The following is a 13,124-nucleotide window of genomic DNA, read 5'->3' on the forward strand; positions in this document are numbered from 1 at the left end:
TTTGCGCAACATAGTAATCTCCCTTGGCAGTACGGCCTTTTATTGCAAACTTTATCGTTTGCTCAAACTATTCGACCTGAAATTTCGTTTACGCACATCCAAGTGACGTGCTCATTGCTCTTTACGGCTCACTAAGAAGAGTTCACTTGTTTGAACCATACAGTCGAGTGAGCATGTTGGCAAGCCACCCAATGTGCGTAGAGTACTGCTCACCACTGCAGCGAGTACGTGTCGAAAACGTTGTAGGACGCGAGAGTCTGGAGCTGCCCGAGACCGATGGCGAGCCCCGTCAGCACCGAAAACGTCGCATCGCTCCAAGTCTGCGTTGAAGGAAAAACATTTCTGCTGAGGCCATCTACGTTTATTGTCAATGCAAGCGAATAGCGAAATGGTTTAGAACGTCAATAGATTTATTCAAATAATTACTGATTTGAATGCATAATTTTTTTTTTTGCCGCGAGGATCTTTTGGTAGCGTTTCTTGTTTCCTCGCGTAATTGCGCAGGAAACACGAAACCAGATGTGCTGGTTTTGGCAGATGTGCTGGTTTTTTTTTTTTTTTTTGACCAGCACATCTGCGGCGGCAGTAAACAATTCCCGACCTGAGCTAGACGACACTACGAGCGCTGTTCAGCAGCGCCGCTTTGCGGGAACAAACCAAAAACAGTCGGCATGCAGCGCGGCCGAGTAGGCGTGTTGTGTACGGGAGTACGGACTGCGATATTCTTGTCTCCCATGCAACTGTTGCATTTTGCCGCACAAGCCTGCCGTTCAGTGCCACAACTGCCTCGGAAAGGTGAACGAACGGCATCCGGCCATAAAATTCTGCACATTTCTGGGCAGGTAGTGAAGAAAACAAAAACAGCAAGCATGGCAGCCATTGTTGGAAGACTGAAGTAAGTCGTGCTTGTTCGCCTTCGCATGCCATTTTCTTACACTTTTCTTGCATGCGAAATTTTTATCCGTGTCGGACCGTCAGAAGACGGGGCTCTCGCTCGTGACTGATGTTCATTAATGTAGGCGGTACACTGGGACTCGTAGCCGCCGCTGGGTGCCGCCGCCGAGTGTCGGAAGGAGTGGCAGCTTCGAGCAGGTGCAGCAAGTGGCGCGATGGAATGCTATATCACTGCATGTTAACAGCGAGAACGAAGAGAGAGGAATTGCGCTCATCTAATGCTAAAAAAAAGCATGAAGAAACTCTCATGGAAAGTAACAGTACACTTACCAAGAGAGACGATTTTGCCATTGTCTCTAGCGACACATGGACTGTTACGTCCCTGAGGTGTCCAAAGCCATGATGAATATATACCACGCTCTCTCAGGCACTTTCAAGCACTGTCGAGTTTAATCCGGATGGTGTGTTTCTGCGCGGAAAAATTCGATGACGATATCGTAGGTTCCGGATACAGTAAATCACAATCGTAGGCTGGTCTTCTGTATCCTAATGGTGAATGAGCTCAACTAACACGATCCCGATTTTTGGACCATATGGCTGCCATATTTGATAGCGATCCAAAATATTTATTCCGTATCCAGCTTGACCGCGATTAAAAATATTGGTGTTATGCGCGTATTAAACGACGACCACGAGCCAAAGCAATTCAAACTGCCACTCTCCTCGCCACACAAATTCCAAATTCAAGATGCCACACAGTACGGTTTGTATTCCTTTACAGAGAAGCTCTATATAGGTAGAGTTTCATGTATTCGTCGTGTTTGTGCGTCAACAATAAAAAAAAAGGTTCGCGTGCGCCGATTCCGGAGATAGTGCAATACCGTGCCGACACAAGGTGGTATTGGAGCAGGCTTCAAGCTCTCTGCCCCAAAGAATAATAATTACAAATAATAATAAGTGAAATGAATGAATAAAAACACATTGTTTCCAATCTACGGGTATATGGAATGGTTTAGGAACAACACATGGACTTACAAGAAGGAGGCGTTGCCATATACTCAAAGGACAAAATGAATGTACGGCTATACCCCTTTCACTCCAAGAACATAATGTCAAAGACTATGGGGATGTCTGTGCGATACAAACGAAAGACTGAATTGCGACATCCATTGTGTATAAAAAGTGTCCCAGCTAACTTTAGCATGTGTGGAAATATCCCGATGCACTATAAGACGATGCGACCAAATGCATGTTGCACACTATAGTATGGAGTAGGTCACACTATGTTTATGTATTCTGCATAATTGCATACTTAGTCAAGGTTACTTAAACAACTTCGGAAGCAACGAAGTTCGGTAACAAATGTTCCAGTTGGAAAGTTGTGGAGCGGTTTGCAAAGGGTCTGAATGAGCAGTTTCTAATCGTTTATCTATCAGATATTGATGTTTTTCAACTTACCGTAGATGCCCACAATATACAAAAATACCACGTAACATGCCCACTTGCGTGCCGTGAATGCAGCCTTCCCAAACGTTCCATGCACAAACGACCATGGCATTTAGCCGGCTGGGAGCGGTGAAGATGCGTCTGCTCATTGCTACCATGAGTCGCTGTGAGGTTAACACATGGCTGGCGTAAATCGCACAGCATACACCCCCAGCTAGATGCCATGTTCGTTTGTATATGCTTCTCGACTGAGCCACATAAAACTATCTATTTCTTTTTGGTTAACTACAGCTGTAACTTTACATCAATCAAGAAATGCAAAAACTTCCAGTATCATAATAAACCAATGAGGATGGAGACAGAGTACGGCACGAACTGCGTTTTCGCGGCTTAGATCGCGTTGATGCTAAACGCAACACGAAGATCAATTCGCTCGCTGCTTTTTTCGGGATCACTCACTCCAGCGTTTTGAAAGCCCGTTTCTGTGGTCAACGAGCAGGAAGTGTTCTATTTGCTTGTGAGCGCCTGGCACCATGCTTGTTACCTGCCATGGTTGGTTAGTGGCTATGGTGTCGGGCTGCTGAGCACGAGGTCGCGGGATGGAATCCCGGCCACGGCGGTTGCATTTCGATGGGGGCGAAAACACCCGTGTACTTAGATTTAGGTGCACGTTAAAGAACCGCAAGTGGTCGAAATTTCCGAAGTCATCCACTACGGCGTGCCTGATAATCAGAAGGTGGTTTTGGCACGTAAAACCCCAGAATCAAAATTGTTTCCTATAGCTGTTCACTAATTTGCTATTGCAATCGATGCTTCGCATTCTGGGCGAATCTGTGACGTGTTTCAGTGATATATTTTTCTTGCAAAAGTTCAGACCGTTTCCTTTTCGAGAAGGAGCTTTTGTCTTTATCAGTAGATACAGCGTTCCCGGCTGGCGAGTGTGGCCGCACAGACTGCCCTGAGCTGCCTAAATGTGGGGGCAATCTCGGGGTCGGCCAATCTGAATTTGGCGGCGATATGGAAGCGGGCCAACCTACCTTTTGGGGTGCATCGACTCGAAATTTGGAGGTCGATTTATGGAAATTTGTGCGTGGACCAACTTGAAAATTAGGGGTGGCCCAATTGAAATTTGGGATTGGGCCAACTTGAAGTTTAAGGCTGGGCGAAAAGAATATCGGGCGTGACCGACATTAAATTTGAGGGTGGGCCCATTTAAATTTGAGGGTGTGCCAACTTGAAATTATGGAGTGGGCCTACTTAATGTTTGGGGTGGGCCAATTGAAATTTGGGGGCCTGTTTACGAATAGTTAGACAACCAGTGGTATTTCTGCATATTTTTCATCCTCGCAAAGTACGTATATTATTAATTGTTAACCAATGCCCCTCAAGGTGAGCTACCACTCGAGCCTTCCCAGCCCACTGAGCTAATAATGTCACAGGAGTGCTCTCATCGTGATGAGTGCGACGTTCAATGTGGAGATCCACAAGAACTAATCGCAGGCCGAGCTGACCGTTTTCACACCAATGTCATCGCTAACACTACTCTCTTGTGCTAGACGCAACACAAGCTTAAAACGATCATAATTAATCTTTCAATCGCACGCTAGTCGACACGTTCTCAGTGCACAATTTCGTCAATCATCTGGATAGGAACCTTGCTGGATGTTTTACTGTTATGTTGCGTCGTTTCTCAAGAAAGCCATCTCCCGCAAAGAGAACACATTTTTGAGATTGACGAGACAAGCTAGTATATAACTCATACAAAGCATATGTATAAAGGGTTATAGTAATTTTTCAAATATTATGTACAAGTAAATAAGATTTCAGGTGGTATTGTTTCGAACGGGCATGACAACGATTTCTTCCCGCCTGTCACAGTGCTTTGACCGAAAACCTAATCATTTTACTCAAACGTGTTGCCCCAATACTACTGTGTAGTATTAGAGTACTACTACTGTTGCCCCAGTACTGTGCAGTGTTGTTGAAATTATAGTAATATGGAGTTTTCCTCTTCATAAAAGCACAAAAAGAAAGAAAAAATATTGCAGATGGTAGCTAAGCACAAAGTACATTGGAAGATCTGAAACCAGCAATTATATTTAATTTGCGGGTTGGTCTTCTCCGCTGGTAGATCGCCGTCCGATCACGTCAACGAATTTTGTTTGTGTGCAACTGTCGCAAAAACGAAGATACTACCATTTCATTGCGAGGACCTTTATGCCCTCCACACACACAAGAAGGACACCAGATAATTGACGCTATCAGTTTATAAACTGGTATTGTTTTGCTAATTTCAGTGTAACGTGGTGTCTCCGAACGGAGTATTTTCTTATTATCAGTCCAGTGTTAGCAGTGGGAAGCACTTCGGTCTACCATCCTCATAAGGGCATACTAGCCATTGTAGCGCTTTAGTCTAGGACAAGTGCTAAAAACTTGGTGTGCTTTGTCCTTTCCGCAGGTCGTCCATCCATTCTCTTAATTATGATGAACATCAACGTTGTGTCCGTGAGGCCTGCTCCTCATTTTAGCTTCTACATCGCGAGAGTGGACCGAGAAAGGAAGCTTTCTTCACAATCAGCCCCAGTGGAATTCCACCACACGTAGCTGCTGCAATCTGCATTCTGTGGCAGGGCATGCTAACTACATCCTTAGTTTCACAATGGCTAGAGCACGCAGAAAAAGTAGAGCTTTGGTCGCTATGACTACCACGAATCCATGTCAATGCAGATATAAGTACGTGCAGGGGCTGGTCATGCTAACTTCTGCGCTACCACCTTCCGCCGCCACCTCAGATTTTTTATGCATACCTGCTTCTTGTTTTCATCGCAGACGCATGCAGGACAAACGCGGATAAGTAATTGCATTGGATTGGGAGAACATTTATTAAGCCTGCAGAAAAGCGGGTAGGCGCACTCCGGGCGTGGCGTACGTCGTCATCGTGGTGAGTGCTCTGCGAGGTTCCCCGCTCGCCGTTGCCGGCTCGCCAGGCTCCTGCCTAGCCAGCGCATCGATGACGTGCTGGACGGCCTGGAGTTGTTCTTTTTTTTGGTCGCCGCTCCGCGTTGTTTCCTCAAGCTGCGGCTGTATACGTCATTAATTAGCTTCGCTTGGATGTTTGGGGCAATCCCATAGCATGTGCTCGAATGTGGCCGTCACCCTGCAGCACGCTCTGCATTTGTCATGGGGGTGCGATTCTGGGTACATCCTATGCAATAGCGCCGGGCTTGGAAGCGTTCTCGTTTGCAGTTGCCTGGATAGCAAGGCCTGCGACCTGCTCAGCTCTTTGCAGAGCGGCGGGAGAAGTCTGCGGGCCAGCCGAAAGCCTTGGTCAGTTCGTTCTAGCTGGTCATCCGGTCTTTGGCGCTGAACCACAGCGAGCAGCCGTTGCCTTGGGCGCGGTCGGTTAGTCCTCGCACTCGGGCATGTCCAGTTTCCTTGCGATTGGCATGCTTCTCCGACGCTTGTCCTGCGTGCGCCGGGAACTACTTGATTTGAGTCTTTTCGCGGTCTGCCTGTCGGAGCAGTACGCGTGCCGCCATTGGGGCAATTCTTCCTTTGGCGTAGTTCCTCGCCACCTGTCTGCAGTCGCTGAAGTTCATGTGGCATTCTTGGTCTACGATGGCCAAGGCGATGGCTATTTCTTCTGCTTCCTCCACTTGCTTGCTGGATGTGCTGGCGGTCACCCGCACGTTGCCTCCGGAGTCGACCACCGCGATCGCGAGGCCGTTGCAGCCGGCATATTCGGCTGAATCCATGTATCTGGTGCCGGTGTCTTCCGCATGCAGTGCCGTCCGTATCATGGCTCTAGCGCGTCTTCTCCCTTCGTTGAATTCCGGGTGCATGTTCCTCGGCAAGGGGTCAATCCGCACGTTCCGTCGTACGTGGTCGGGGACGGGGCATTTTGGTCCCTTCTGTTCGTGATAGCCGATGCCTAGACTGCACAGGCTCTTTCTGCCAGCCTTTGTTGATGACAGTCTTTCCAACTGAGCGGCTCTTTGCGCTTCGGCGATCTCGTCGAGCGTGTTGTGTATGCCCAGCTGGAGGAGACGTTTCGTGTTGGTAGTTTCGGGTAGACCGAGTGGTGTCTTGTAAGCCCTCCGCATTAGCATGCCTAGCTTGTTCTTTTCGCTTTTCACCCACTTGTGGAAGGCTGCCACGTACCCTATGTGGCAGAGTACGAAGGAGTGTATAAGTCTGATGAAGTTTTCCTCCTTCATGACTCCCTTCTTGGTGGTAACGTGCTTGAGCAGTCTAGTGGCGTTGGTCGCCTTACCCATGATGCGGATGATGGTACCTTCGTTCCTGCCGAGCGCTTCGATCGTCATGCCCAGGACTCGGATCTTGTTGACCATCGGTATAGGGTTGCCATCCCTGGTGCGGATCTTGATCTTTTCGTGTTTTCTTTGCTTCTTGAGTCGGTGCGTTTTGATCGGTTGGTAAAGTAGGAGCGCCGACTTACTTGGGGAGCAACGCAGTCCCGTACCTTCCAGGCTTTCTTAGATCGTGTCGACGGCCGTCTGTAGTGTGGGTTTTATGCGGGCATCACAGCCCCCTTCCACCCACAGCATAATGTTGTCCGCGTATATCTTGTGCTTCAGTCCTTCAAGCTGGCATAGTCTTGTGGCAACTTGAATCATAACAAGGTTAAATAGCATGGGTGAGATGACGGAGCCTTGGGGAGTGGCATGGCTCCCTAATGTCTTCTCGTCCGTCTTCAGGTCACTGGCTCTGAGCTCCGCCGTTCAGCCGGTGAGAAAGTCTTTGAAATATTTGTACGACCTCTCACCTAGGTTTAGATGGGACACCTGTGCGAAGATGGCAGAGTGCATCACTTTGTCGAAGGCGCTTTCTAGGTCGAGCCCGAGGACGGCTTTGGTGTCCCTGGTTTCGCCATCGATGACCTGATGTTTGATAAGTAAAAAATCTGAGTGCCCTCCCACTCTGTGACGAAACATGACCAGCAAAGCTGTGTATGTGGGCCCCTTAATGGTGAACTGCACCTCCGCCGTATGTTGGCCCCGCATTGCATTGTCTTCGGGATCGGACCACGTATGGGGAGTGCTTAATGCCTGCTTCACCTCCGCCGCAGGTCGGCCTGGCATGGCGTTACATTCCGGATCAGCGCACGTATGGGGAGAGCTGAACGCTTGCTTCACCTCCACTGCGGGTCAGGCAGGTAATACGCTATCTTCGGGATTTGGCTCCAACGCGGACGCGATAGTGTGGAAAGTAGCCCTTACGAGGAACCTTTAGCTCTGGTAACCCTATCTAAATACATGTAAAAGGAGAATTCGTTTTTCTCCACAACCACTGCATCAAATTTTACAAGGTTTGTTGCACTTAAAAAGAATAACTTAAAATCTAATGATTGTTGGTTTAGCACATTTAGTTTAGGTCATCATTTGTTTATTCAAAATTGACAAAAATCGCAAATTTTCAGAAAACGAAACCAACAAGTTCACAACTCTGTCTTTCGGCAATAAAAACTATCACAATTTTGTACATTGCATCTAACAGCACATCTAAAGCGGTCAAAATGTATATATTACGCATGAATCTAAAGAAATTAGTTATGTGGAAAAACAGCTTTTCCACAACCCTTGTTCCCAACGTACCGACTTTACGTAAGATATAAATCGGCATATTGGATTTGTCCGCTTTGAATTGTCGAAAGGATGCTGTTTACAGAACCGCAATATCAGTTCTTGATTCGGAGTTACTAATTTGTAAACTTCGTGCTTCTGTATTTTTCGCGCTTTCGAACTTTTGAAAATGTTTTACCAGAATTCAAGCCTTAAATAGAAATTCCGCTTCCAATAGTCACTAGAATTTACGTGTCTGTCCTGAGTCCAGCAAATTTCATTAAAATCGGCCCAGGGGTTATCTCAGAAGAGTTTCGGCGTTTTACATCTATTTGAATAGACCGCGTCGGAGTTGGACCCGAGTTAAAGCTTACTCTTAACGACTTCGTTGTAAAAAAAAGCAATAAAATAATAAAAGAAAAAAACGCCTCAGCCTTCAATATCGCCGCCTCAGATTTCATCATGATGGCAGCGCCACCATCGGCACGGCTCCGTGAGCAGCTACCAAGCTGTTCCTTTTCTTTTATGCGAAGCATACTAGCCGCACAACCAAGCTCTTCCTTGCTGCGCCGCGCGCGGCACCGTAGCTACCATATGACGTCATAACAGCTGCAAAAATGAAGGCTCACCTCGTGCGCTCACTTGCGGCCGCGTAGCTACATAGCCGGGTCTCAGCTCGTGCGCTCGCCTGCGGTCTCACAGATGGTACTGCGGCATAACTCCCGCTGCTCTGCTAGGGCACTGACATCACAACAGCTGCAAGCCGGGCTCAACTCTTGCGCTCGCCTGCGGTCGCACAGCCGGTGCTGCGGCCTAACTCGCGTTCCCCCCGCTAGGGCACTGACGTCATGACAGCTGTATAAAAGAGCGGCGCGCTCTCGTCGGGGCCATTTGTATAGCGCGATGGCGGAAAGGAAAGGGCCACTCGTCAGACCGCAAAGTGCAAGTTACAAAGAGCCACGGAAACGGCCGAATGCTTCGCATCCTGGGCTTAAACTTAGCTAAGCCACAGCCATTTTATATTCCTTCCCTCGTCTGCAGTGCATTGTCTTGATGCCAGTGACACGCTAAATCTGCACCATTATTCCATCGTGCATCGCTTCTGCGACCAAGCAAGCTTTCGGCGGCACACGTTCACTGCCGCATTGACACTAAAACATTAAGATGCTTGCCTTCGAGATGGAATTCGACTATGTGGCCATGGGGGACATGTTCACGGCGCCATACCATTGATGACAGCATCACAAAAGGCTAGATGTGGTCAGGTTGACTTTACAGGTTTGGAAGAAATGACTGATGGGCTAGTTGCTTCATATCACATAAAGAACAGCACTTAAAGTTAGCGCAGTTTGTGTGTGGTTCCTGCTTTGTTTCCCGTCGTAAAGTGCTGTTCTTTCTGTGACTTTACAGATGTTCTCTTTCTGCTACAGTTACGTCTTCCAACACTATTTACTTGGAAAATATTTGTTCGCATGGCTCTTACAGAAGCATATTTATCGAAATTTTTTCGCTTGGCTGCATAATCTCGAGGACGGGCTCAAAACTGCTCATTTTGTTAGCCACGTAAAAACCAATACTGAAAATCTAATTAACGTAGCTTTGTTAATTAGGCAAACAGCCTCTCAACTTACTCCGCATCTTGAGGTTACCAATCTGGACACTCGAATGATGAAATGATGTTAACATTGTTTGTATCATTTCAATAGTATTGTTTCGTGCAGTTAAAAGCAGCCGGCATATTGATGGTGCTGCAGACTCCTTGTAAAGTAAGTATGAAAGCTTGGACGGGTTATATTGGCACAAATCAACTTCATGAGCTTGAGCACATGGCCCAACCTTGCACGTCTGTCTTTACAACTAATTCTCATACATTATACAAAAAGCACCTCAGCGCTACGGTACATCCCACAAGGTGTGCGAGAACATTGTGCGCGCTCTCGATTACATTTCTCAGCCTTGGTGGCATCAGGCTCGGTTTCCTGGCATCATAAGGAATAAAAACAGCTTCCTGGAGGAAAGCATTGGGCACATTTTCAGTATTTTGCAACATATGGATCAGCACGGATATGTACGTTAGAACGAAATGTACTGAAATATTAGGGTGAGTGTTTCGCTGGATGTATTTTAGCTGTCTGATAATAAGATCTAAAGAAAAAAATATTGTGATTTTGTGACAATTAATTCTGACATGAAATATGAGCTCCGACATAGCACCCGTGGTGGAACTGGCCCCTGGACTACAGGGCTGCATTGAACCACGATATGCTGGTTTGATCAATACCAGTAATTGGAAAGTGGTTCGCTCTTGAATTTCCTGTATATCGCCGCCGCTGTGCTGTGTTGGGGGCCCTTTTTAAACCACAAGCACTATGTTTCAGCTAATATTGAAAGCCACTGTGTTATCTTTTTAGTGGGGGGCGGGGGGGCTTTTTTAGCGTCTAACCACAGTTCCAAAGTTATCAGTTCGCTCAAGGTGCGTCTGCATGTGTTTCTAATATCCAGTATGTTGTCACGGATTGAATAGCGAAAGAGCGTTATCCGATTGCGTGCGTGAAGCGAATACTGGCGTACATTCTCCATCACATTTGATGACCCGAGATTGCGCTGCAATGTACGAGCATTCCAATCTGATGAAGCGACGCCTTGATCCGTAGATCGGAATCAGAGGAAGTACTTTGCACGCAGAGATCGTTATTTTTGGATGTTGTTTTCTTTTCCAGCGCAAGCTCATCTTATAATGAGTAACATTCGTGACTTACTCTATAGGGAGTGTTTTGTTCTTCACATTACGACAACGTGAGGGTATAGAGGTGCTCCATCTTCATTGATTGAATACTGCAAAATGGACTAGGCCTTTTCTTGCGTCTGTGTTTACACATTTACAGCACCAATTTATGTTCATTACTTACTTTTTAATTTAGGGGGCTGTAAAGCACAGCAACCTTTTATTAACAGGATGTTTTAATAACACCGAAAATTTAAATGCTTATTAGTCGACTTTTACCTCATGGTAAAGAATCTCAATAAAGATACACTTATGATAATTAAAAGCCTATCCGTTTGACAACGTTTCATCTGAGTTCCCCTTTGCAAGGTGATACAGACTTGCAGGTGGTTCGTATCGGGGACCCTCGACGTATGTCCAACCGCCAAACAAAGGGTTATTCCAAATGTTTCATTTCAGGAAGGCGTGTTACCCTCCTGTCTTTCATTCCCGTTGGCAAACATGCATAAGACGAAACTGGTGCGTGAAGAGCGTCGGTAGTCCAAGCCAACGAGCTACCGTAACTCACCTCACCTATATCTCTGTCACGTAGGCTTAGATAAGAATATATATATATATATATATATATATATATATATATATATATATATATATATATATATATGTATATTTTAAATCGGCGCATCACGAATCCCAAGAGAGCTGCCCGCGACTAGCCCAGTCTTTCATTCCGTACTTTGTCGTAGCGTCTAATTAGTCGCTCACGAAGCAGAGCACTGAGTATGGATATGGCAAAGAAGGTTTTCTATATACTGTCTCGTCACCCACCAAAAATTGCCCGCCGTGCTACTGACCATTCCTAGAAAATTGTATATGTGACGCCCAGTCATTTGCAACACAGCAACCTTGTTTGGCGATGGGAGAGTCCCGGTGAGGGACAGGGTCGATATGGAGATAAAGACACGCTATTTTCTGAAGTAACTTAGGAGTGCATGAATGAATGGCTTCATTTATTGAGAAGAAGGAGGAGCAAGCATCAGTGGAAGCATGTCTCAGCAGATTGGGAAAGAAGCGGGGGACAAAGAGAAAAAGCTGGGGCCCGGGTGGCAGGCGAAGTCGGAGCTTTGGGGCGAGAGAATATAAGCAAGAGTTGGCGAAACCAGTTGAATTCCAGTGTAGATGTGTGATGTGCCGAGTAAATGATTGGAGTCACCACCCAGCATCCGTCCTTTGCGGCAGCATAAGCTCCCGCCGTTTCTGGTAACAAACCTTTACTGAAAACCAATCTTCGCAATTACTTATTCATCAGCCATGCCTAGCCACGTATTCCTGTGGATTACAACTACGCTGTCCCGACAAGTTACGACCATAACGTGACGCTTGCGGTTACGGATGCCCATACTCATGACTCTTACTATACTACTACTATACTGCGCGAATACTATAAACATGGGTTTACTGCAAAAGTTAGTGAACAGACATTTTAGAACCGCGTTTTTCGCCTTACTTACGCTCAACGCTAGCACCATTGCAGCATGTTACGGTGCGCGTCCCTTCAAGACAGAAACGCGAACGCAAACATAAGAACTCGTTAGAAGACAGGGTCTTGGGCCTCGTGCCAAACATATCCAAGTGTCCAAGCCAACAATGTGTTAACAATCATGCCGCCATTTCTATGCAAAGAGGCTATGTATTTAAGCTTTTGGAGTGACAGTCCAATCCGCCACCTACGGGAGCGCGTGAAGCCGCCGGGGGCCACATTGTTAGAGGAAAAGGAGCGCGGCCACAGTACGTGGCTGTGGTATACGTGCGACGCAACCTGTGCTTGTGGTTCTGCGACGAAAAAATAAAATGAAACCCTTTTAGGTAATATATCAATCCACCACTGTGTGTCGCTGTTGCCAAAAATAAAATGTCATGGTGGTGGGTGCCTTGTGTTCTGTGTACAATATGTTGCGAGAACTGAAAAACACTCGTTTCCTGTTTTCTTCATTTAGTAACCTGCCGTATGCATCGGCACTGTGATGCCCTTTCGTCGATACGTGGTGCCGGCCCGTATTGACAAAACGACATGACCTCGAAATATAGTATCCTTATGCCATTTCTTAAAAAAAAAACACTATTTGTGTAAATGAGCGTTTTTGGTTTAAACCTAGAAAACAAGAAAAAAATATTCAATGGTAGGTCTCATTTTTGTCCGGCGTTTCAGTTCTAGCTGAAAAGAGTCGGTGAAAGCAAATTTACAATAAAGCTAAGGCGACTCACAATCTGCACGCGGTCGCAAGCCTACATGCGCTCCAATGAGAATAGCCTGCCGAAGTTAAGGTCATGTGTCAGCTAGCGGCTAAAGCAATCTTTACTTTTTTTTGGCTCAGAATCCGTTCTGGCGGCGTCTGCGGCAAAAACGTGTAGTGGGAAGGCAGATAAACAGAAATTGGTGGAGGAAGGTGGTAGCGTAATCGTTAGCGTGCCCATCT

General features: G+C 46.6%; 1 protein-coding gene across 4 annotated transcripts in view; it reads right to left on the reverse strand.

Annotated features, from left to right (window-relative positions):
• Positions 1–13,124, reverse strand: part of LOC135899412 (sodium- and chloride-dependent glycine transporter 2-like) — a 204,790-nt gene that overhangs the window by 116,089 nt on the left and 75,577 nt on the right. For all 4 annotated transcript variants that reach the window (XM_065428652.1, XM_065428653.1, XM_065428651.1 and 1 more), the window contains exon 8: positions 214–320. In XM_065428652.1, the coding sequence (XP_065284724.1) occupies positions 214–320 (107 nt within the window). The remainder of the gene's footprint in view (positions 1–213; positions 321–13,124) is intronic.

The sequence above is a fragment of the Dermacentor albipictus genome, chromosome 6 (assembly GCF_038994185.2).
Source record: "Dermacentor albipictus isolate Rhodes 1998 colony chromosome 6, USDA_Dalb.pri_finalv2, whole genome shotgun sequence".
NCBI classification, from domain to species: domain Eukaryota; kingdom Metazoa; phylum Arthropoda; class Arachnida; order Ixodida; family Ixodidae; genus Dermacentor; species Dermacentor albipictus.